Source organism: Neomonachus schauinslandi, chromosome 9, assembly GCF_002201575.2.
Source record: "Neomonachus schauinslandi chromosome 9, ASM220157v2, whole genome shotgun sequence".
In the NCBI taxonomy this organism is placed as follows: domain Eukaryota; kingdom Metazoa; phylum Chordata; class Mammalia; order Carnivora; family Phocidae; genus Neomonachus; species Neomonachus schauinslandi.
In genome coordinates this window covers 133,026,499-133,052,591 of record NC_058411.1, presented here as the reverse complement: position 1 = coordinate 133,052,591, position 26,093 = coordinate 133,026,499, and the positions used below count along the sequence as shown (strand labels likewise).

The 26,093-nt window shown below is 48.6% G+C and overlaps 1 protein-coding gene across 2 annotated transcripts in view; it reads left to right on the top strand.

Moving 5' to 3' along the window:
* SLCO3A1 (solute carrier organic anion transporter family member 3A1) overlaps positions 1–26,093 on the top strand; it is a 301,899-nt gene that overhangs the window by 51,884 nt on the left and 223,922 nt on the right. For both annotated transcript variants that reach the window (XM_021680661.1, XM_021680660.2), the window contains exon 2: positions 13,836–14,301. In XM_021680661.1, the coding sequence (XP_021536336.1) occupies positions 13,836–14,301 (466 nt within the window). The remainder of the gene's footprint in view (positions 1–13,835; positions 14,302–26,093) is intronic.

Genomic DNA, 26,093 nt, shown 5'->3' with positions numbered 1-26,093 from the left:
CAGCTTTTCATTTCTTCTGGGTCCTTTTGCATCTCTTTTGTCTATTCACAGGCTCACAGTCAGCCTGGAAAGAGTAGAGAGCATGGACCCTCTCTGGTTTCTCCTCCTTTTGCCTGGCCTTTCAGTTAACCAAAGATATGTGGAGAGCTTATCAAGGACTCTTATGGCTGATCTTGCTGTTGAATTTCTGTCTAGTGTGCTAGTCTGTTGTTTGCCCTAACCAGCACCACAACCTCAGATGTTTGTAGCTGATGTTTGCCACTCATTTGCCATCGGGAAAGCTATTTTTGCTGACAACGACCCTGAGTGGGGTTTTTCATGTTCCACTTCAAATCAGGTGGACTCCTTCCAACCGGGAGGCTGTTGGTTTGCATGGCCAAATCGTGTGATAAAACTACTGTGCCAATCAACATGGGAGGGAAAGAACCCAGATTCCTCCTGCTTTTACTAGAGGTTCAGAAGTTTTTCATGAACAAATGCTCCTCAATTTTTTGCATGTTTTAGTTGATTTCCAGAGTCTTGAAATGGTGGGTTTTATGGGTTTTGTCTTTTATTTTTACAATTTTGTCTAGCTTTAGAACATTTTTTAAAGATTTTTAAAATTTATTTTAGAGAGAGAGAGTGCATGCACAAGCAGGGGGAGGGGCAGATGGAGAGAGAGGGAAGCAGACTCCCTGCTGAGTGTGGGAGCCCTATGTGGGGCTTGATCCTAAAACCCTGAGATTATAACCTGAGCCAAAATCAAGAGTCGGTTGCTTAAGCCACTGAGCCACCCAGATGCCCCTTGTCCAGTTTTATTGTTCCTGAGGAGAGAATTTGTCAAGTTTCTCATGCTGCCATTCCAGCCCCATTGTCTTTTCCCATCTTCTAGAGAGCAAAATCATGTGGCAGTTAATAGGAGGGACTCTGACACCAGCTTGTCTGGGCTTGAATCCTGGCCCTGGCATTTACTACCTGCCAGACCTTGGTCAAGTTACTTAACTTCTGGGCCTCTGTGACCTCATCTGTAAAATGGGGATAATAATAGTACCTACCTGGGGCACCTGGCTGGCTCAGTCGGCAGAGCATGTGACTCTTCACCTCGGGGTTGTGAGTTTGAGCCCCGTGTTGGGTGTAGAGATGACCTAAAAAAAATTGTTAAATAAAACCAATAGTACCTACCTAATGGGGTTGTTGTAAGAATGATACGGATTTAATATACATAGAGTGATAGGAGCAGTGTTGGGCACATTGTAAATGCTATGATATATTCGTTCTTATTAGTTCACAGAGGGAGGGGACTCTATCTTATCTACGATCTCAGCCCCCATATCCTTGGTCTGGTACTTTGCACATAGTCTGCTCTTCTGACCCCTGGATCATCTTTACTAAGTGATGCTTGACATTCAGAGGAAATGAGGGCAGCTCCCGGAGTAACTGTAGATAAAGGGTGAGAGACTGCAGGGGACCCAAGGAACAGATGGCTTTGTGTCTCGCTGAGGCCAAATGTTGGTCAGTCTTTGTCTTGGGCTCATGTGTTTTTCCAACCAGCCCCAGGAACTGCCTAAAAGGCCTGGTGCTGCTCACATACCATATTGAATTTGAGCCCATGTTTGCCCACTTGCGTTTGTTTCCAAGAACTTAGTTAGCACAATTGCCACCATTTCCAAAGTCTCCTTGCATCAGGCACCTCCAGGAATGGATAAAGCAGCTTGGCTGTGATGCTTATTTAGGTTCTTACGCAAAGGGAAGGGGCTGCCAGGGAGCTGTGGGAGGGCAGGGAACTTAGAGCGTGTGTTCATCAGGCCAGGCTCCTGCTCACCCATATGGAGCCATTGTGCCCATGGGAAATCGGTGCTCCTTCCTCCAGGGCACGTAATTGGGGTGAACAGAGTGCCCGCTGGATTCAGTGCTCACTTATTACCTGGGCGAGACACCTTTGTGCAGGAAAGCGTAGGTCTCGCACTGCTGTATACAGTGACCTGGCTTAGCCACAGCACGCCCCACTCTGTGCTCAGGAGCAGGGCTGCAGACATAAGCCAGTCCTTGCCCCCAAGGAACTTCCAGCCTGCACGAGGGACGCCAGACATGCCAAAATAATGCCAGCCACATGGGAGTCTCTATCAGGTTCCGTGGTTGCAAAGGAGAAGGTGAAGGCAGGGAGGATTCATGGAGGAGGCGGCATTGAACTGCTGGATAAGTAGGGATTTCTGAAGTGAGTGTAAGTGGGCTGGGTGGTATTTTGGCCCCTTTGAAAGCTGGGGGATGAGACAGATCCAGGCCAGTGTAGGAAAGTTGCAGCTAGGGATTGCTGCAGCGGGGAGGCCGGGAGGCAGAATGTGGGCAGATGTCGGGGTCTGCTACCATGAGGCAAGGAGCTTGGGCTTTCCTGGTTCACAGGGGGCATCACTGGAGGGGTTTAAGGAGAGAATTAATTGGGGTTGGGTTAAATGAGGTGAGATAGGGAAGAGGGCAGTGGCCGGTGCAGGGGCACTGGGGACATTTCAGGGAAGAGGGGCTGGGCAACAGAACTGAGCTGGGCGGGGTGCCGGGGGTGTCAGGTTTCTGGAGCCTGGGACCCTGCAGATGTCAGGGAAATACTGATGCTCACGGAGGGAGGGATCAGAAGGGCTGGGCTTGCTGAGCCCGGGACAGGGGTGGTGGCGGGGGTGGAGAGCAGAATGCTGTGTTGGGACCCGCGGAGGCTGGGTGCTGTGGCCTTCCTGGGGGGCGGGGTCTGGAGCTCGGAGGTGCAATATGGCGCAGGGTGAGATTGGGTGCCATCAGGATGCTGGAGATAGACAAGAGAATGTGGGGATCCCCCTGTGAGGGTTGTACAGTGACTCAGAAACAGTTGGATGTGACCGTGGAGAATTCTGGTCATAGAGAAGAAGGGAAGAGGAGGAGGAGGGGGAGCAGGTTTGGGGGCGGTTGAGGGGGTGGGTGTTGGAGGAAAGTGGAGGAAAGTTGTTCCTGTCAGCTGTGTCAGAAATCAGAGAAAGCCCAGAGAAGGGCAGGGAAAATAGCAATCGCATTTGGAAGTAGGAGCTCAGCGGGGACCTGGATGCAGAGCAGCTTCCCATGGCCATAGCCCAGCAGTGACGCCCAATTGCATGGGGTTGACTTGAGCGTCGAAAGAGGGAAGTCTTCCCAGCAAATGGGGACGTTCTTTATTTGCCTCTTGATGGAAGGGAAGAAGAATGGCAGTGACAGGAATGGAAATCGATGTAGCCACTGTGGAAAACAGGATGGAGGTTCCTCAAAAAATTGAAAGAACTCCCAGATGATCCAGTCATTCCACTGGTGGGTATGCACCCCCCACCCCCAAAATGAAAACATGAACTCAAAATGGTATATGCACGCCTGTATTTATCAGCATTATTTACAATAGCTCTGATATGGAAGCAACCTAAATGTCTACCGATAGATGAATCGATAAAGAAGGGATTTTAAGTTGTTTTTATACGGATGAGAATTGGGTGTGTTTGGGTAGAGAAGGAGCCAGTGGAGTGGGGGAGAGAGAATAGGGCAGAGAGGTGAAGAAAGGTGTTGAGGAGACAAGAAAGGTGGTGGGTGGGCAGAGGGACCCATGACGAGTGGGAGGCAGGGATGCTCGTTCCCTGGGTGGAGCGAAGCTGGGCATCCTACAGCACGTTCCCTCCCTCATCCTTCCTGCGAGTAGGATCCCACCTTTGGCTTGGGCAGAACAAGGTGGTGCTGTCACATCTTGCACTAATAATAACCTCTCCATGACTGTTCAATTATAGCTTTGGTACCTTTGGTACCTAGTTAGATATCGGTCGGTACAGCATTTTTAGCACCTTGAACAAGGTAATATGCATCCAACACGCAGTACTGTTTTACTCTTGGTAGAGCGAGACCAAGTAGTGCTAGGTCTACTTTTATTTTAACATGGGGGAGGGGGCGCAAAACTGGACGGGGCATCAAGAGACACCCCTGTCGCATACAGGTGTATGATCCTGGGCAAATAACTTCATTCCTCTGGGCTTCTGGTTCCTCCCAGTAGGATGGAAATGGACTGGATTATCCTCAACATCCATGTTAGCAGTAATATCCATTGTTCCTGTGGTCGGTCACTGCGTGTCTTAGGCAAAGCTGAGGGTGTTTTGTGCCTGAGAGGTACTGCAAGGATGGACAGCAGAATCAGCAGGGAGCTCTGTGAGCAGGTTGAGGAAGATGAACTCTTTACTGTGTGTGACTGTTGCCTTCACCGCTCTGACTCCGAAGTTCCTACTTTCTTATTCTTCTGGAAGCTTTCTAGCACTGCACATGAATGGGCGCTGTTTTGTTCTGGTCTGTGTTTATCTTACACCTGGACGTGCGGGCTTTGTGAACGTATTATTTCTTATCAGCTTATTAGTGGGGTTCATTTCTTTGAGAGGATATAATTAAGTGGAAGCCGATTATCTTGGTATTTAGGACTTAGGGATTAGGACTTAAATACCTGTCTGCTGGGTTGCTCTTGAGGAATTTATATGTAATGATTTTGTACCCTGTCCTGGTAGAAGCAGTTTGTATGTAGCATACTCCTGTGGAACTACAAGTGGAATTTGAAAACCAGGAAGGAAATGAAATGCTTGTGTGTAGCCCTGGCATCCCACTCCATTTCTCTAGCATGGCGGCAGGTTTGAGTCAGATTCCTGGTAAGCGAGGCAAAAAGGGAAATGCAGCTATAACCAGACTGTTGAATAGCCTTGGTTGGAGGTAGTGAGGCTGGGAGAAGCCAAAAAATTAGTTCCTCAGAGCAGCAGACCTTTTTCTAGTACTTAATTAAAACACATTTCTCATATCAGCCTTAACCCAATGTTTCTGAAAGTATATATATATTTTTTCAAGGGATGCTCAGTATATAAAAAAAATGGATAGAAGAGTTTCAAGAAATGCTACATACTATATATTTTGATGGATGATTAACAAGGAATGTTACCATTTGGAAATCTTTCATAAGTCTAGTAGTAAGGAAACCTGTTTATCTTTGTTCAATGCAGGGTTTTCAAAATTATATATGACTTCAAAGCTCTTTTCCACCCCACGTAGTTTTAAACAATAACGAAACTTTTGACAAGAATTTAAATATTCTTTTACAGAGAGAGAGAGCACGAGGGAGGGCAGAGGGAAGGGGGAGAGAGAGAATCTCAAACAGGCTCCACTTGGGCATGGAGCCTGATGCAGGGCTCGATCTCATGACCTCGAGATCATGACCTGAGCTGAAACCAAGAGTCTGGCGCTCAACCGGCTGAGCCACCCAGGTGCCCCTTTTTTTGCTTTTTACAGTGAGTTTGGTTACCAATGGCTTGGGGCTGCCTCTGATTACTTAGTACAACCCATCTGCTTACTTAATAGAACCATGTGGGTGGGGAGAACCTCACTGAGGCAGGGTGAGGGGTGCTCCATCCCTCTGGTGTGGGGCCGGTGATTGGGCTTCAGTCCTGGTTCCTCCCTCTGCTCCCTAGCCTTGTGGCTATCAGCAGAATAGTCATCTTCTCTAGTGTCCAATTCCTTTTCTGTAGAATTGTGCTATCAGTATTACCTACCTCATGGAATCCTAGTGTAGAATAAATATGTCAATGTATGTAAAGCCCTCGGTACTGTATCTCAAGTAATTAATAACTGTTTAAGATGGCTGTAATTAATACCACCCCTGTTCAGGAGCCTACCATGATGCCACATTCCTCTCGTTGTACTGGGTACTAACTACACTGTTTCTTTGGGTACTGACTGTGCTTTGAAACTCGTTCACCCTTTGTGATCATTGCTTATTTTCCTAGTTGCCATCTCCTTGATTCTGCGAGCTGGTTGAGGGCATCTCCAGCCACTGGTTTAGGCCTTTGTAAGGCACAGGTATTCAGTGTGGGGTTTTTCAACTCAGCTGACGGTAAGCCTGGGCCCTAGGGCATACAGAGAAGTCTAATTCGGTGAAAACAGTTCTGCTTGGGAGAGTATTTGGATGCCTAAGTTGTTAGTGTGTTAGAAATCTCTTTCTGTAGACTGTGTCTGGTCCGCTAAACGTTTTTGTTGAATGCTGAGGAAATCATTTAACTCCTATTGTTCTTGAAGTTTCTCTAATAGAAGAGACTGGGCAGCACGTAAGTTGTGAATTGAAAGAATGACTGAAGTTATAAAAGGTGCTAAACACAAATTAGTAATAATAGCCAGATGTGGACATTTCTGGTAATGACTGTAAAGCTCAGTAACAGAGCGGAAGAGCATTCTATTAGTTGTACCCAGCAGAGATGGAGAATCTTTGTATTTCCATGATGGACCACTGAGCTAGAGAGAAAAATCAATGATGAAATATATATAATATATAAGTAGGAGGCCATTAAATCTGGAGATTCTGTTTTAGAAGAGAATCCTAAGGTGTTACACATTCTCATAGAATTGAAGAAAATTTTGCTGCATATAAGGAGCAATAAAAAGTGTTCTTGTTGTGCTTTAGGGCCATTTAGGGAACAGAGGTAGCAGAAGAGATGAGAGAAACTAAGAAATGGGATGTAGAGGGAAAAGTAGTCTGAGAAAGAGGTGAATAATAAAGATAAAGGGAACGGCAGAGACAGAGGCTTAGAGCAGAGACCAGTGAGGCCTAAGGAGAGCCAGGTGGCGACTCTCACTCAGGGTGATCAGAGGAAAGGTTGTTGCTCCAGGTACAGGGAGAGTCGATGGGCTCCCAGGACACTGCTGCACAGAAGGGGAAAGCTATGTTGCATATTTGCAACCCCAGGCATAACTGCTGTTACAGTGATAAACATCGTACAGAACATTTCCCCTTCAGTTGAACCCGTGGCAAGCTGAGAGGGCAGGATTTTCATCTCCATGTTACAGACGGGGAAAGCGAGTTGCAGGTGTGTTAAATGCCTTGCCTAAGGTCCCACAGGTAATGTTTGGCTCCCTAAATCTCTCGTGTTTTCCACCTGCCCCCTCACACATACTGATAGGATTTTGGTGGGGGCTGAAGGCCAGAGTTATGTCTAAATCAGGGATTCTTTTTTTTTTAAGATTTTTTTTTTTATTTATGTTTTGGAGAGCGAGTGAGAGAGAAACTGCATGAGAGGGGAGAGGGTCAGAGGGTGAAGCAGGCTCCCCACCGAGCCGGGAGCCCGATGTGGGACTCGATCCCAGGACCCTGGGATCATGACCTGAGCCGAAGGCAGACACTTAACCATCTGAGCCACCCAGGCGCCCCATAAATCAGGGATTCTTTATGTAATTCTTACTCTGCTTTTTGAGAACAATGGTTGGAAGAGAACGGCCATTTATTATGTGGTCATAATACAGGCTAAATCATCTGCCAGAAATGAAGCAGCACTGACTAAATGTCTCTTTTCCCCGGCTGACCTGTGAGGCAGATGAGGGATCTGGTTGCCACCGGGGCAATCATGGGAGATGTTGTCTTCTGTTACCTGGTTCTGCAAACCTCACATCCTGGAACTCACAAGTGAATGCCTTGTGCGCGGCATTTCCCTTGTGCCCTAAATTACGTGCTCCAAAGAGCCGCTGCTCAGATGAAAAACAAAACCACATAAGGTGCCTCATTTACCCAATGAGATTCCTGCTGCTCACAGGACGGTGCTGTCTGGGCTTACGTAGTTAAGCCCCTCCTGCACCATCCCCTTCCTTACTGCAAGAAGACATGCCCTTGGCACATGAGACAGGAAGTTGAAGTTGCCTTGCAAATTACTTTCACACAATTAATAAACTTGCATTCAAGGCTTGCCTAGATTGACTTTCCTGGGCCGGCAAGAGGAGTGCTTCACAGACTTGTTGTAAATGGCGAGTGTTTTTATTGCCAGGCATAGGAATAACATGATCTCCCAAACTGGATTGACTCGGGAACTGTAGAGCAGGAGTTGGGGGAATCTGTGGCCTGTAGCCAAATCCAGCCCACTGCTTGTTTTTGTTAATAAAGTTTTATTGGAACACAGCCATGCCCACTGTTTACATATTGCCTATGGATGTGGCTTTTGTGCCATGATGGCAGAGTGAGCAGTAGCTACAGAGACCTTGTGGCCCGGAAGCTGAAAATATGTACTATGTGGCCCTTTGCAGAAAAAGTGTGCTGCCCCCTGTTCTGCAGGGGGACTCCACGTCATGCTTCATGTGACTGTAGTTTAGGGTGAGCTTCACATCTCCAGACTGTTTCTGCATCTGCTCCCTGACATGGGCCCTGCTGCTGGGCACCAAAGGTTAAAGGTGAAGCTTCCTCCAAGTTCCCTGACCTGCTGCCCTCTGTCACATCCCATGCCCCTCAGACAGACGTGCTTTGAGATGCAGGTTGTCCACACTCCGGGGCTCCTCCCAGCCTTCCCGCGCTCTCAGCCCTCACATGGCTCCGGATGGAGCAAGGGGATACTCCTCCGAGGTCCTTTGCTGTCCCTTCCTTGGTTCACGCTCTGCACTGTTTGCCTTCTCCAGCACCTCTCCCAGGGGCACCCTCTGATGCTCTACCAGCACTACCCTGCTGAAGACTCACTTCCCACGGGTACTGCTGAGATAACTGCCTTGGCAGTTTCTTCTCGCCATGCTATGCCCCACTGCCTGGATAATGTTGCTCCTGCTCAAGAACCTCTCTTGGCTCCCCATTGACCTCCAGATCAAGGGCAGACCCTCAGCCTGGCCTTCACGGTTGTTTTATTTCTGATTACTCTGAGGCCAAAAGGTGTCTCCCCCACCCACCTTACCCCAGGGGTGGTCTGAACTGTACCCCCCACCCCCATTGATCTTTGCTCGTGGAATGTTGTGACCCCCCCATCACCCCCTGTTTATCCTTGTTGCATCCCAGAATCCTGGGTATATTTTCCTTCACGTGCAACCAAACATACGCTCTCACTCCCTTGTACCCTCCGCCACTCTGTTCCCCTGTATAATAGGCTGTCTTGTTATTCGATTGCTTCTTTCTGCCCTCCCCAGCTTATAAACTCCCACGGGGTAGGGATGGTCTCTCAATTATAGTCACATTTCTTGCACCTGCCACGGAGCAGGCACTCTGGAACGGACCTGAAGTCACACAGAGCATGCGCACCAGTGATGAGGCCAACACTTCTAGATGCACCTGTGTGCCCACTGCTCTGATACGTGATCTCGTAATGCTCACTCAAGCAGGTATTGTTATGATGGCAGACAGGCTCCGAAAGATGGGCCACGAGCTGTTCAAGGCAGATTGGGACTCGAGGCTTCCCTGCTCCCACGCGGCACCCGGATGAACACGTTGCACGGTGGTGAACATCCACACCCCTCTGCCGCGTCCATGCGGTGCATCTGTGCACACACATACCTCTACCTGCCTGTGTCTTAGAACCACCTGGGAGGGGCGCCTGGGTGGCTCAGTTGGTTAAGCGACTGCCTTCGGCTCAGGTCATGATCCTGGAGTCCCTGGATCGAGTCCCGCATTGGGCTCCCTGCTCGGCAGGGAGTCTGCTTCTCCCTCTGACCCTCCCCCCTCTCATGTGCTCTCTCTCATTCTCTCTCTCTCAAATAAATAAATAAAATCTTTAAAAAAAAAAGAATCACCTGGGAGCTTTGAATATACCCACGCTGGGGCCCAGCTCTCACAAATTATATCAGAGTCTTGGTGTGGTGGGGGGGGCAGGTACTGGTGTTTTCAAAAGCTCCCCAGGTGATTCCAGTTCAGGCCCCACGCCCCCAGCCAGAGTAAGAAAATGGAGAGACCTCTGGGAAGGCGCCTGGGGGCTATTTTGACTGTTGGTTTCTGCTTCTACGAACTTCTCTTCTTACTCAGTGAGCTCCGGACCACCTCCGCGCTTCTGAAGGTGAGGAAGGGCTCTCATCTCTACGTGGCCATGGTCTCCGGGTGCCTCCTGTCTTAGGGTATTTATGACGGCATGGGCTGAAGTTCTCCCTTTGGGCTGGGTCCCCCTTGATGCAGCTGGCCTGAGCGTGCCTCAGGCACCCTAAGAGGTGAGCCTCCCACAAAGGCAATCCCAGTTGGCCCATGTGAGTGCGTCTCTAGGAGCCGAAAATGAGGGAGTGCTTTCCACTCGTATCTATTTAAAAAACAGACTCTTCAGTCTTGAGCAGCGGTAGGTTTGTTGAGGACAGGAAGGCCAGTAGACCAGTGGTTCTTAAAGCGTGGTCCCCTGAGCACCATCAACATCACCTGGGAGCAGGTTCGAACGTAAATTCCCAGTCCCCTCCCCTCCGCCCTGGACCCCCGAGGTGTCATAAACTCTGAGGTTGGAATGCGGTGGTGATGTACTCCGTGTGATTTTGCTGCCCCTGAGGTTAAGGAGCACAGCTCGAGATTGATGGTGAGTACGTGGTGGACTCCTGGAATAGAAGTGGTTTTCTGTCCTAGTTGGGCATCCAAGACGCCTGGAATCTTACAGAATCTCTGGCCCCTGGGTCACCTCTCAGTGTCTGGGGGGCTGTATTTTTAACAAGTGCTCCAAAAGATTCTGAAATGCAAGTTGTTTTTTTTTTTTGAATCGTGGTAGTAGAGACCTGATAAATACTGCATTCTTTTAATAATAACTTCATATCCACTTGGCACAGGGTGAGGGCACTTTACCTCCTGGAGTTACGGCTCCTTCGTCTCTAATTACCAAGACATTTTTCATCAGTCCTGTTACCCATTAAGTAAAGACAGTCTTTCCGTTTAGCAAGCGTCTTTCGCATTGCTGGATTGTTCCCTGCCACATAAAAGCGACAAGTGGGTTTTATGGCCTCATGCATACTTAATTAGTTCATCTTCTCAAAATTGTGTTTTAAGTGAGTGAAGACATTAGCCTCTGATCGAATTGATCCACAAAGCGTCTTCAGAATGCTTGCACGGCCCAATGCTTGATTCAGAGGCATCCCTGGGGCTTGTCAGGTCACAGGTCAAGGAGGTGAAGACCCTACGACTTCCTGTCACCCCTTGTGGATTGCTCTGCAAAGAGCAGGATTGAGGCAGGACAAGAGGGGTTGTAGGCGCAGACGTCAGCTCGCTCTAGAAGAGCTGATTGTATTTTGTTTGGCCCACAGCTGTCTCTATCCCTGCCGTCCTTATCTGTCATCATAAACGTCCACACCTGTGTGATATTTTATGACAGGTCACACCTGCTGGAACAGCACTGTTGTCATGTTTCAGATATGCCGCCTAATATGTATGTCATTAAGCCTCGTGGCAGGAATAGAAAACGGCTTCTGTTCCAACCCTTCCCACCTGCTACCATCCCGCTTCTGTTGTCCTTGACCTCCTGTGGAGGTCACCAGGCTGCGTGAGAGGACTCTAGTGCCTGGATATATTCCTGCTCCCTTCCTGCACCCAGCCTCTTCTGGGCATCTCTCAAGGCTCAGCACAAAAGCTGGGGTGAAGCCTTCTGGAGCCCCCCAACCTCCCAGGTGGATAGGCTGTCGTCTTCACTCCCACACAGCTTTACTTATTACAAGCCTCTGCTAGAGTGCTGGTCCCATCATGCTTTTTTGGGTGTTACAAAGGAGTGAATAAATGAAGCCTTTGTTTTTCCTACCCAGACCTTCCAGAAAGAACTTCCTTGGGAGTCTTTGAAAGCCATTTTAATGAGACCAGACCGGCTAATAAATTTCTTTTCTTGACAGTTGCAGATACTTGGTGTTTGAGAAATAAGCTAGCCACATAATGAGGGCTGACTGAGTTGCGAGCTGGCCTTGACTTGGTTAGAAAGTGCAGTGGGAACGGGAGTCAGAATTGGAATGTGGGCAACAGAGCGGGGACACAGATGTCCTGTCGCCAATACCAGTGTTAGAATGCTGCTCTGCCGAGCTCGCCCTGAACATGTGAACTCTTAAGCTTTTCCCAAGTGCTTCCAATCTGAAGGTAGCTTTGAGAACCACTGGGTTGAAGAAGGCTGTTTCAACGTGTGGGGTTGAAGATGAGGTTGGGAGGAATCACCTGGCTTCTCTGTTCTTTTTTATAAGGTACATAGAGACCTGCTAATCCTTACAGGTATAGCTGTGTGTGCACATGGTTGGGCACGGATTTACACGTTTGGTGGAAGGCTAGATCCACATAACTCTCCTTCTTCCCATTCCTTAGCAGCACACGGCCCAGAGTCTCCGGAGATAGAACTCGGCTTCCACAAGCCTCAAATCCTGTCCATTTCTCTTGCCACTGTACTGACTTTGCCTTTCCTCTCTCTTTTCTCGATAATAGTTTGCTGGCATTCCTCTCTCCACTCTTCTGTCGGTCCATTTGCCACACAATGGCCACACCCAGCATCTTTTGCTTTGATGTTGCCCAATGCCCACAGATAAATGACAATGGTTATAGATAGCCCTTTCCAGCATTTACTCCTGTACGTTGTTGACTCCTGGCTCCTGGCACTCCTATCCCCATTTTATAGATGGGAAAGTGAAAGCATAGGTAAACGGTGCAAGGTCACAGAGTCAGGATGGCCCCAGGCGTTCTGGCTCCGGAGTCCTGGCTCTGCACCCCTCTGCTTTGCTTCCTCTCCCTAGGCTCTCCTGCCAGGAAGGGAAAGGCAGGTCTGTGCTAGCGGACCTCTCATTATTTCCAATTTTCTTGTACATCCTGCCCGGTTGATGTTCCTATTCCTGCTTCACAGAAACCAGGGCTTGGGACAGGTGAGGCAACTTGATCGACATTCTAGAGCTAATTAAGGGAATAATAGCTGGGATTCAAACCAGGTGTTCTTCTCTCCGTGCTCTGCATTTTTTCCACCACACTGTGCGGGATTGCCTAATTTCTTTAGGGTGACATCTGTAGCTCTTTAGAATCTGTCACCAATCCACCTTTCCAACCATTTTCCATTCCTTTATTAAGTCATGCCACCAACTTTTGCTCACACTGTTGCCTTAACCTGGAATGTTCCTCCCTACCCAGCTAGGGCTATCGGACCTCCCGTGATGATGGGGACTCTTACCTTGCTGGTGATACCCTGTGTGGAACCTGCATACAACAGGAGGGAGAGCTATTTGCATTTTCTCTCTCTAGCTCAAAAGCCCTAATATAATATGCATCTCCTCTAGACCCCCCCCCCCTCCTGTGATGGCTGCAGCATGAGTGTAATATCCAGTCACTTTGTGATAGAGTTGTGCATGTCTGTCTGCTAGGTGGCATCTTAAGGACAGGTGTCCTCTCTTTTTTTCTCTGTGTGGGTGTGTGTCTAGGGCATTGCCAAGCCACTGTAGAGGTTTAATATTTGTTAAACAGATGAAGGGTGGACTAGAATACAGAGTGGGGAAAGTCTTAAAAATATTCCATCCAAGGGACTTTGGCAGGGCTGCAGGGCATAGAACAGTCGGGGATGTATTTATTTGAAGGCCTAGGGAAATGTATGTTGGAAATTTCCAGAAGGAGACGGAGCTAATGATTATCCCAGTGAACTAATCTAGCATGTCCATTTTTCCAAGTAGGGTTTTGTTTTCTTCAGGTATGCTTTGCCAACCTCCTAGTAAAAATTCCCTGGCCCCCTGTGCCCTCCCAGCATGGACTTTCTAAATAGGGTGTCGTTGGGAGCGTGTGAAAATGGACTTCAGGGCTTTGCGCAGGACACCTGAGCCCTAAGGGATGGTGGCCGCCTGTGGGGAAGGAGAAGTTGTGTTTCCCAAATACAGGCAGAACCTTTCAGGATGGAAACAGGTGCCAAGAAAACACTTCCCTGCTATTGGGAAAGTTAATTCTTTAGCCATCGAATTAGGGTTGTCCTACTAAGTAAATATTTTTTGGACTCTTCAGGTTTAAGTCCCTTGTCGCAGGCGCCTTTTGCATCCTGGTCCTGTAAACCCCGCTGAGGGGCAAGGGCCGGGCCCGCAGGTGCACCGCGAGGCCAGAGGGGGCTGCGTCCCGGGTGGTGTGCGTTCACACTGGCCTTGAGCTTTCCTTTTGCACCCCGCAGGTGAGCGTCCTGACCACCCTGGAGCGGAGGTTCAACCTGCAGAGCGCCGACGTGGGCGTGATCGCCAGCAGCTTCGAGATCGGGAACCTGGCGCTCATCCTCTTCGTGAGCTACTTCGGGGCGCGCGGGCACAGGCCGCGCCTCATCGGCTGCGGCGGTATCGTCATGGCCCTGGGCGCGCTGCTGTCGGCGCTGCCCGAGTTCCTGACCCACCAGTACAAGTACGAGGCGGGTGAGATCCGCTGGGGCGCCGAGGGCCGCGACGTCTGCGCCGCCAACGGCTCGGGCGGCGACCAGGGCCCCGACCCGGACCTCATCTGCCGCAGCCGGACCGCCACCAACATGATGTACTTGCTGCTCATTGGGGCCCAGGTGCTCCTGGGCATCGGTGCTACCCCCGTGCAGCCCCTGGGCGTCTCCTACATCGACGACCACGTGCGGAGGAAGGACTCCTCGCTCTACATAGGTAGGAGCTGCGGCTGTGCCCGCGCGCTGCCCTGGGCTCCATGCTCTGTTAGTAACCGGGGCGCCTTGACAGAGGAAGGCCAGGTGGGCCCGTGAACTTTTTATGGTTCTCAGACTTGGCTGCACATCTGCCGGGTGTGTGTGTGGGGCGGGGTGGGGGGGAAGGGGGGGACTTTGAAAAATGGGGATGCCTGAGTTGTACCCCCAAGAAAATCCAGTGTAGTTGGTCTGGGGTACCACCGGCATGGGTTGCTTTTTTGAAAAAGTCTCCCCAGGTGATTTCAATGCACAGTGGAGTTTGAGGTTGGCTTTGCTAGGACATTAGGAAGCTATGAATGGGAAGACATGGTCAGGATGGGTTTAACGTGTATTTACCTGCTTTTCACGTGTGTGTGGACTTTGAGCTCTCTGGCATTAGCCACCAAGGTATACTTGGGGTCTACACCTTGGAAACCCCAGTTTTTAATAATCGAAATGATCATCTGGTCATTGTCCTATTGAAGTTCAAAGGGGGGAGAGCTGATTGAATGATACCAAATGCTGAAAAGACAAAGTTGGTGACTTCTGGTAATTCTGCAATGAGGGTATACACGGGAGCTGGATATTTAGGAAGGAATAAGGTCCATGTGAGTTGTTCAAAAATTATTTTGCATCCTAGCTTCTGATATTTTCAACTGGCAAGATGGAAGCCATTCATGGGTCTAAGGTTAAGCAACCTCGAAGTGTGAGTTTTTCTTACAACAAACGGGGGTCCTCTGTCACTGCCTTGGGGCACTGTCGTATGGCCATTTGTAGGGTGAGGGCCTGCCGAGCATCTCCGTCCCCTGTTCACTAATTAATTTGGCCTCTCACAAACAGTTGGATTGTAAAGACCTATCCCCACTCACTGAGTGCTGAGCTTTGACAGAATTACCTCTTCCTGTGGAAACGTTTTGCTTCCTGGAGCACTGTTAATTACCATACAAAGGTTTAGGATAAAACAGAATTTGAACAGAATGTGACCTAAAGCTTTGTACCTGTTGAGTTTCCACCATGCACTGCCCAAGGTTTCTGAGCTAGGAGGGTTTGGAATAGTTATACGCTTCCATGCTGAGTTTCCTCAGTGGCTTTCTGTCCCACCTATGGAGTACATGCTTTTGTTGGACAAATACGTTGCAAATGTAGGTTTCCTGTTCTTTGAGAACAGACTTAGGGTGAGAAAGGTGGAGAGTGTATGCCTCTCTATAAAGGGGTAGATCACCTGGAGCCTGGTCGTGACTTAGCTTCCACTACGATGTGGAACCCAACATAGAAGATATCCCAGGCTGAGGCCAGGCCCTCTCCCCATGTGGTCCGGGTGGGTATTAAAGGTACTAAGGACATCATTTACATTTTGTTCTTTCTAAAGCTTGAGCAACAGCCACTCCATGTGAGTCTGACACAGACTAGGACATGGGCCACAGCATGGAGCCAGATAGCTTCCTGAGGTCCATCCAGATCGTTGGTCTTGGACTTGACTGATGTCACCCTAGACCCTGGGAGAGCTGTTTTCTGGTAGTAGTCATAGAAAGTACATAAATCAAAGCACAGAGAAGGAAGTGGGGAATGAATAGCCAAGTTCTTGTCTCTGATGATAGAATCCAGCAGAAAAATTCCTCCCTGGAATCCTTTCTCAAGTCTTGTCAGTGCTGAATCACCTTGGCTTGGGACTTCCTGCCCGGGACAGCAGGCCCAGAACCTGCTTCTGGAAGTCTTCCCTGCTGAGTTAGGTCATGGTCTTTCCCTGCAGTGGGCGGGACCTGGTTTGTGTGTGCAAAGCTTTAGGGTGAGGAGGTGCTTTGGTTTTGTGTGTGGCAGGTGGACGCATGGGCAGTAGGGCTGACCGTTAAAGGCAGAGGGCCTTCTCCAGTTCTGAGACCATGGGATTTGCTGTGAGTCTTTGTTAGGAAGAATGTTTCAGGCAAATTTCTACTTGGGTGCCATTTTTTTCTCTTCTGTGATAGTTAAACGGAGTTGGAAATGTCTGTCTGTGTGGCGCATGGACCTCGGTGCTGGTCCATCTGGCAAATTCCAAAACATGACCATACACAGCTGTTGAGATGGGCTCTCTGAGTGCCTCTGAACTGGTTTCATGGGTACGTGTTTACAGGGAGAAGAAAAGAGTAAGCCTTCTGGGGGAGATCAGCTCAATATGTGGTCTTACTATCCTGTGCATGCTTGGGATTCTCCAGGAGCGATTTAAGAAGACCACAGTATATGCAGAGTATAACTGGTTCACTCATTTATCGTACAGGACATAAAATAATGTTTGTGATCACAAGAATAGCATTTATCTCCTCTAATGGGGAGCTAGTTCCTGAAGCCACTTAAAGCTTTGGGAAGTATATGGGGGAACCTACTGGAAGGGACTGCTGCATTACAGCCTTTTATACCTGCCTGCAGAGAGGAGGAAAGTCTGAAGGGACTGGCGCTGGGACTGTTTGTGTAGATGCGTGTCCATTGGGGTGGAATAGCCTGTGTGTCCCCTGCTTCCATCACCTGTGAAGCTGGTGAAGAGCAAGAGGCCCACAGCCAGCCATCTGGCCATATGCCGAAAACGTGAGTGTGGGTTGAAGATGGAAAAGATGATCAATACCTCCTTTGTCAACCACAGACTTGTTCACAGCTGATCCTTTCCTCTGGGTGTCCACAGGCCGTTGTGGACAAGACCTGCCCCTGGGGTGTGCGAGTCCTGGGTCCCCAGTCTCGGGGTGTGTGTGCTCCTGAGTGGCCAGGTCATGGACCCTAGAACGAGGGGGGACATGGAAGCTTTCCATCTCAAGTCCAGCCGATATTGTCCACTGAAATGACTGTTGGCTTTGGACGGTTGTGGCCGGACCACTGCCAAGCTCCCGAGTTCCTGGATGGGCCGTTCCCCAGGGGCTTCTCTGGCTTGCACCGTTCTGCAGCTGCCCCTTTCCAGCACGGGGAGGGAGCCAAGGGAGCTCATTACCAGGGGACAAAAGCAGCTGAATGGGGACATGGCTCTGCTGGCAGGCTTTTCACAACCATATGACGTGGAGCCAAGCCTCACCGAGCAGCTAGACAATGACCTGTGGGTGGCACGTGGCACTCTTTCTTCCGAGCGGGACTGATGGGGCAGTGTGGCAGTGGAGACTGTTGGATGTGAGGCATGACCAGGGTCCAAGAGTCACCCCTTTGGGAGTCTCCTCAGTGAGCCTCTGGCCCATGATGTGACCTCCCATGAGCTCCGTGTTCTTAGCTGTTCTGTTTCTCCAAGTTCAAAACCTGGCCCGTCGTATCGTAGGCGAGGGTAAGTAGGATAATGTGATGGACTCACTGTGTCCCTCATTAGGTTGACTGTAACCTTGTTCTCTTTGAGGAGGAAAAAGGTGAAACGAGAGTGGTAGAGATTTTTTTTAAATAACTTTATTTCTAGTTAAAAAGTATGACATAAAAAGTATGTCACTGTTGACAACTTTGGAAGTATGAAGAAAGAATAAAGAAGCACTACTCTTAGCTTTATGATTATATAATGTCTGTATTTTCTGCGTTGGTATGCTTTTCTACCAAAAATGTGTTTCGGGGGCGCCTGGGTGGTGCAGTTGGTTAAGTGTCCGACTCTTGGTTTTGGCTCCGGTCATGATCTTGCGGTCCTGAGATTAGGACCTGTGTGGGGTTCCACACTCAGCAGGGAGTCTGCTTGAGAGTCCCTCTCCCCCTCTGCCCTGCCCCCCACACTCACTCGTGTGTGCGCACGCTCTTTCCCTCCTCCCCCAAGTAAATAATCTTTAAAAATGTGTTTATAACAAACATCTCTCTCAATATTTGATGCACATTGTCTCATGTTACTAAATAGTCTATGGTGCTACCGCTGTAAACCTAACATTCTCTTGGGGATCCGTCCTGTGATGTTTAATGCCCTCTCTTGTTGGACATGCGTTTTTTTTAAAGTGTTCGCTGTTGTAAATGAGGCAGACAGGGACACGATTCTGAGAGGTTCAGGGACTTGCCTGAGAGAACTTAGCTGAATGGAGCTGGACTCCAGGTCTGAGGGCGGGGGTTTTCCCATGTTCATCTGGGATCTGTCACAAGGCTGGGGTTGTGGGGAGAGGGCCAGTGGATGGTCCAGGGGGTCAGGTACAAGTCAGGGCATTGCACAAGATAGCGTGAAGGCTTCAGGAAATAAAAATCACAGAAGCCAGCAAGGAGGAAAGCACGCAGGGTGCCTCATAGCTGAGGGGAGAGGTGGGATCGGAATGAGGAGTGGGTGTCACAGCCCGAGATGTGGGAGGAGGAGGGATGGGGGAGGGTGGCCCAGGCTAACAGTCCAGGGTGGGGTTCTGGAGCCTTCTCCAGGGTGGGTGCAGACTAGAGCTGGCCCTTCTTAGGCAGGGGCAGCTGGTGTATTCCGCCTTCTGCTTCCCTGTCTCCAGCAATGCAGGAGCCCTCCCCTCACATGGCTCTTCATTCCCTTCTTCTTCTTTTTTTTTTTTTTTAAGATTTTATTTGACAGAGACTGCGAGAGAGGGAACACAAGCAGGGGGAGAGGGAGAAGCAGGCTTCCCGTGGAGCAGGGAGCCTGATGCGGGGCTCAGTCCCAGGACCCTGGGATCATGACCTGAGCTGAAGGCAGACGCTTAACGACTGAGCCACCCAGACACCTCTCTTCATTCCCTTCTTGAACCATGATAGCCATTAGGCACTTGTGCTTCTGTTGTGATAGAAATCTGGCTTCTCACAGCTTCCCACATGCTGCTTTTGGTTCTGCCCCATGGGCTCACCCCGAAAACTTGCATTCAGTCTTCTGTGTTGTGATAACTCCCCAGATAGTGGAGCACCAGTCTCGCATGGGTAGGGAAGGGTTGGTTACCTGCTGCTTAGCTCTTCTGTGCCAGGACCTTTGTTCCTTCCTCGATTTGGTTTCCTGCCACACTTGAGAGCCACCATTTCCCTCTTAAAGGTGGATGCCACGGGCTCGGGAGCTCCTTACCAGGGGACAAAACCAGATGACTGGGGTGGGCAGGACATGGGTACTGTATTAGTTTGTTAAGGCAGTCCTAAGGGTGGCTCAAACCACAGGGATATATTTTCTCACAGTTCTGGAAGCTGGAAGTCCAAGATTAAGGGGTCAGGAGAGTTGGTTTCCTCTAGAGCCTCTCTCCTTGGCTGGCACACGGCACCTGCCCCTCCTCCTGCCTTCACAGAGTTTTTCCTCTGTGTGGACCCATCCCTGGGGTCTCTTCATGTCTTATAAGGACACCAGTCAGAGTGGCTTAGGGCCCACCCATAGGACCTCATTTAACCTTATTACCTCTTCAGGCCCCGTCTCCAAATACAGTCACGTGCTGAGGTCCTGGAGGTTGGAGCTCCAACATAGGGATTTTGGGGGCACTGGAGGGGGGACCTGATTCAGCCCCTAACTGGTACCAAGGGGGTCAGTACCAGACTGAGCCAAGACTCTTGCATCTTTTGTCTCAACTTTTCTGTAAGGAACTGCATTGTTGTGATTTATTTATTTATAGGTGCCTAAGAAATTTTTTGAAGATGGAGCTTTTTTTTTTTTTAAACTTGAGATAATGCTAGAATCACAAATTGTGGCAAAATATAGGGAAGTCCCCCATACCCTTCATCCAGTTTCCCCCAATGGTAACATTGCACATAACTGTAGTACAATATCAAAACAAGGAAATTAACATCGGTACAGTCCATGGAGTTGACTCAGATTTTACCAGCGTTCTGTGCACTCATTTGTGTCTGTGTATGTATGTATAGTTCTGTGCAATTTTATTACACATGCATGAGGTCTTCAAAATGCAAAATGGGATCCAGATGAAACCAGAGCATTTTGAGTTGTGTGTGTTTGGCAAACACACAGGCAATAATAATACATGCATGCACAGGTGTGTGCATACACAGAGGTGGATATTGAGACAGAGAAGTCTTAGGTAGAATGGAAGCTGGCTAGAGGAAAGCGATCCTTTAAGAAGGCTTCCCGTGGGCGCCCTCTGCATACCCAGGAAGAATGGGGCCCTTGCAGACACACAGCAATGGCTTGCAAGTCGGGCGGCACACACATCAGACACCGATGTGTCCTGTTTTCTTTTTTATCACTTATATTGAAACCCAGGGGAGCCCTCTGTGTTCCAGTTGATGCGAAGAGAATTATTCTCCGATTTCATCTGCGAAGTGTTTGTTTAGTACAAAGGTCACTGTGATACCAGCCGGCAAGCAGAGCGAACCCACCTTTGCGTCAGAGCCCTGGGAGCCCAGAGTTATTTTGCTTCTGATGAGTTTTTATTTTAACTTGACATTGGGTAAAATGTGTTTTAACTCTCCAAAGAGTGTGGGTCGGGTATGGATCAAATACACTGTGACTGTAGTTCATATGAAAAAATAATTAAAAAGCTCTCCCTCATGGGAATAAGCCTAGCTCATTATATAGTTGCAACTTCATTGATATTGAAGTTAGCCTCATTAATTTTTTTCTAAAATAAAGGACACTGTAAAACTGGTCACTTGGTTTGGGCCGTGTTCCACCCCCTCTCCCCAGCTGCTGGTCACATGCCATTTTCTGTGTGTTGAGCAATGTGCTGGGAAACACGCGTGTGGCTCTTACCGGGTGCTTCCGTATTGCCTGGGCTGCTGGATGATGCTTTTTCATTTTCAGCTGCTCATAATTCATGTCCTGTGGTTCATGGAATCACTTCTGTGCTCACTGCCTGGGTGACCTTGGGCAAGACTCCCAGCATGGGCTCTGGAGTTAGACAGTTTTGAGATTCAAATCCTGGCTCCACCACAGACCTGCCACCAGGATTTTGGACACCTTTCCAGTTGATTTGAGCTTGTTTCCTTAGCAGTAAAAGGAGGCCGGGATCTACCTGGCATGGCTTTGCCTTGGTATCCTTTGCATCGGGTATCATGGTGGAGACCGATTAACACCGTCCTGTTCATTTTTATGGTCCTGTCCTTTCCATTTCCAGGTGGAGAAAGGGAGGCGGGAGTAAATGACTTACTGAAACACACAGGCAGGTCTCTTGACAAGGGTAGTTGGATCCTGGTTTTCAGCTTGGGACATAATCCACCTCGTAGACCTAAGAATAGCAACCTCTTCAGTCGTGAATTAAATCGGTAGGGCTCTTCTTTGCCTGAGGACCCCTTCCTGTGGCTCACCGCCAAGTATGTAAAGTGCTAGCAGGGCCCCAGGCAGCAGGTGATATGGTCCATATTAAGTCGGGGGACCGCAGCATATGGCCATGGCCACGTGATGTACTGGTTAGCTCTCTGGGTTTCCTTCCTACATTGCTTCCTACATTGCTTCTTAATATTGTCTCCATTTTTCAAAGGAATGTATTCTCATTTTAGTAAAACTTGGAAAAACCAAAATAAAATAAGAAAGCAAATAATTTCTAATCCAGGTGCATATAGAAAATTATCGTCAATATTTAGGTATATTTAATTCTAGCCTTTTTCTTTTGGATGTATTTTTAGTGAAGACAATACTATATGTAAACCTACTTTTAATTGACATTGTAAACTTATTAATATATCAGATGTGAAATTAATGTATTATTGGTTAAGATAACTGCAGGGTATTTTGTTAATCCAGAAATACTGGAATGTGCTCATTGGGCATGTGAGTGGTGAACATCTTTGTGGCTATAGTCACATCCATATCTACTGAAAAGTTTAAAAGCTCAGGTTAGTGCAGGGGATTTGATGTAAGCTGGAAAAACAGCCCTTTGCCTTGCTGTGACTTTTTCCAGAAGAGAAATAAGTGAGGCAGAAGCAGGTCCTGAAAGAGGCTTTGGGCCCCCCAAGAGTATTGGTTCTGCAGCCCTCTCCCACATCTGCTCAGGGGAGCAATCTTATTGTTTCAGGGGCTCAGTGAGCAAATGACAAACAGCAGACTATATGGATGTTGGGGGAACCAAGGGCTCTTGCTTCATTCTCTGCCATTTGTTTCCCTGGGAATGCAAAGTCCATCTTGCCAAATCTTCTGATTTTTAAGAGTGACCAGAAGTCTGTCTTTCAAGTGGACCAAAGTGCCAGCTCGTCGACATCACTTCCCAAAACCCTCTGTGAGTCGTCAACAGGTAAGCCAGCTCGAATGCGTCGGTGGCTTGCCATTTTGGACTCTCTGCTCTTTGCGTTGTGTTCACCTTTTGAATGGCAAAGAAATAAAACGAAGGGAGCCAGGTGGTAAGGAAGGCAGTTGCACATCATGAATGCCATAGTCAGGATACATAACCTCCTCTCCTGTGATTCCAAGTGATGCGGGCGTTGGGTTGGGGCAGGGGACGGGGGGCTCGCGCACACACACAGGACCCAGTGGTAGAATGGAACAGAGCAGAGTGAATGCCTGCTGCTGAACCTCTCGGGGTGCCGTTCTGGCCCAGGCTCTGCCTCTTGCCTCCTAAGAATGGGAATCCCAGAGTGGAAAAGAAATGGAACCATTTCTCCAAGCTAAGCATGTCTGGATGAAGACAAGTGCCACTCAGTTTCCTGAAGGGAGTGTTGGAAGGCAGAAGCCAGTACCATTTGGAGCTGGTTGGGGCCTGCGGATGTTTTCCTGTATGTAAGCATCTTTGCTGAGAGATTTTAGAACCTAGCGTTCGTGTGTTTGATGGACCAGATGTAAGACCAGAGGTTTTAGCCTCAGACGGACCTACAGAAGGTTCATGGGGAGAGTGAAGGATGCACGGGGGCGGTGGGGTGGGGTGTGTGTGTGTGTCTTTCGTACCTCAAAGGCTCATTATTTCTGTACCACCAACCTCTTACTGCACCTGACTGGTGATAGCAGATTCATTTCATTTTTCTTTTCAACTGTACCACAGGCTTTGTTGTTAAATATAAAAGATTCTGAGCTATTTTCCTGAATAACGTGCATATTCTTTAGTTTATTTGTAGACTATTTACTTATTTCTGACCTTAGAATAATCTTGGCTTTATCTCCTTTTTTTTTTTTTTTTTCCCCCCCCTTTCACCTGCAAGAAGCATTCAGAGAGAGCAGCTGTGTGAAGGGTTTGATTTCTGGGGAGGGTTGCGATTTGCTGTCGTTCACACTGGCATTAGAGGTTAATGGCCTTCCTCTAAAGTGGGAAGCGAGCTCTTCATTGTTGGAGGATTCTTGTGTTGAAATGCCTCATGGAAGAGTCGTTGTGGATGTTTGCTTTTTGCCTGTCCCACACGTTGTTTTTGTGATGGAACGTTGCCTTTCCCCGAGGGGGTTCTCGAGGGCTGCAGACATGATCATGTGGTCCAGGCATGGCCGACCACGACACAGAGAAGGTCTCTCGTGTACAAGTATTGGCTCAAGGAGCGTGACAACCAGAGTCTACCGTGAGGTTTAACAGATGGAATCAGAGACAGAGGTCACTTTCTTCTCCAGGAGTGCTACCTGTAAGCTCTCAATGTTCAGAGATGCTGATGCCTGTCATTGCTGCCATGTGCAGAGATCTGGACATAGGAGTGAAGCCTGCACAAAGGAAGGTAGACTGGGGGAGAGCGAAGGCAGGAGGACTGCCTGGATCCAGCGATGCCTGAAGCGAGCTTCTAGCCCTTGGAATCCCAGTGACTTGAGCACATAAATTGTCTTTTACAACATTTGCAGTCCACAGGCTTGGATGCCCTGTCAGGTCATGGAAGAGTTGGATGGATTGCTTTCCTCTTAAGGTTTGACCACGCACCTTCCCACAGGGCTAGTGTTCCTGGGCAAGGAAATACCTGTAGGGCTGTTGTCTTCTGATCACAGAATTAGCTCTTTTCTGATACCAAGGTGTTCACCCATGGTACGCTGAAGAACTGACCCAATATATTCAATAAAAAGGGTTAGGTTGGAAGTTCTGATTTAGTTTTTCATTTCATTACTTCATAGCACTTAAGTTACAGGAAAGGGACCTAGAGGCCTGAAAGTGATGCCCCCTCCAGTTTCTCTGTAACCACTCAAAGCAAAGCATTTAAAAATAACCTGTTGGCGGGGCGCCTGGGTGGCTCAGTTGTTGAGCATCTGCCTTCGGCTCGGGTCGTGATCCCGGGGTCCTGGGATCAAGCCCCGCATCGGGCTCCCTGCTCAGCGGGGGGCCTGCTTCTCCCTCTCCCACTCCCCTTGCTTGTGTTCCCTCTCTCGCTGTGTCTGTCTCTCAAGTAAAGAAATAAAATATTAAAAAAAAATAATAACCTGTTGGCAGGCAGGCTTTGTGCAGGAGCAGGGAGCATTTAATGGCAAATCGTGTATGTGGGCAGGAGAGTGTCCGGCATGTCCATTTCTTATTCAGTGGTGTTGGGTTTATTGAAGACACATAACCAGCCCTGGGTCCTTTCCTTCACCGCAGTTGCCAAAGTGACCTTAACCCCCTGGAATGGCTTCATGTGGTCGGGAGCGAAGACGCTAAATGAGTATGCTCCATTTGTGACTCGGCTTGGCTGTTTCATTCCTGCCGAGCCATGTATGTGTGCGCACACGTGCACGTGCCTGTTTTTGCTCCCATGCAGATGAAAATCTGAACCTACCAAAGCATTAGGTGGCTAATGGTCACTCCTAAAAAAACAAAACAAAACAAAAAAAACAGGTGTAGTCTTTAGAGCTGGGGTTCTGGAATTTGCTTTAAGAGTGTGAAGAGAAAAAAAAAATGAAGAGAAATGGGGGGCTACTTAACTGGGCTGCTTGAAATGAAAGTTTCCTGGATGTGCTTTCAGGGAGGGATCCGTGACCTTCTTAAAATTATACAGAGAGGTGGGTGTAATCTTGTGGGCAAGCTTTTGCTGGCACCTCCAAGAGGTTCATGACCCAAAAAAAGGTTAAGATCACACAAAGTCCTTATGTGGGGCAGAGCCTGATGATGTGCAGCTTGGGGTAAGAGAAATCAAGATAGCTGAGGTGATGGGCTGTACGGAGTGACAGATGGAATGTTGTTCACTGTTCAGCTGTCAACTTGATCTGCTCCCCGGGGAGCCACTGTACTTCCAACAGGAAGCATTTGGAGCATCACTCACTCAGGCAATATGGGTGAAAAGTCAGAATGTGTTCCCAGTGACTCTGGAGACATCCTCTCAGCCCTCCTCCTCCTGTGCCTCCCCTTTCAAACCCCTCCCCCCGAAAAAAAATTCCTTTGGGGCTAAAATTTTCCATCCCTTCTTTCAGCCTAACTGGGTGTTTTGGGTAATATTCAGCAAATTTCTGTGCTGGTTTGAACTGATGCACAGATAGGAAAATCAACTTTTTTTTTTTTGCTCTAAAAGCAAAAACATTTTAAAAATGCACTTGGTTCATTAATGGAATCTGAACTCTCAAAGTCAAAACTTTCCATGTGTTCTTCCCAAGAACAATTCTCTTGGGGCAGTTAAAAACAGAGGGACCCCCGAAAATCGTCTGGGGATGCGAATGAACTTGGCAAAATCTGCATGGGCAAAAGGTTTCCTCTCACACTTTTTGGGATCATTGCTTCATTCTTTCTTTACCAATTCCCATTGCCTCCTATTTCAGGTATGGGATGGTGGGGGGACAGGGCTTGGGGGAGAGCTGCTTTTCTCCCTTTCTAACGTTCTAAGCACGTAGCACAGTGGGTGTGATTTCCCAGGGCCTCCCTTTCTGCCCAAGTCATTATTACCATAAGAACATTCATGTTTGCCCACCTGCCTTGTGGGTTGCTAATGGCGTTTACAAAGGGAATGTGGATTCCCAGCAAGAGGCCTTGTTAGCACAGCAAGGATCTGATAGATTCTAAAATTGTGCATGGACACTTGGAACCTTTTGAAACCTATTGGTGTCTATTATTAGATCTAAATTATTTCACCTACCCCAGTCTGTATCAG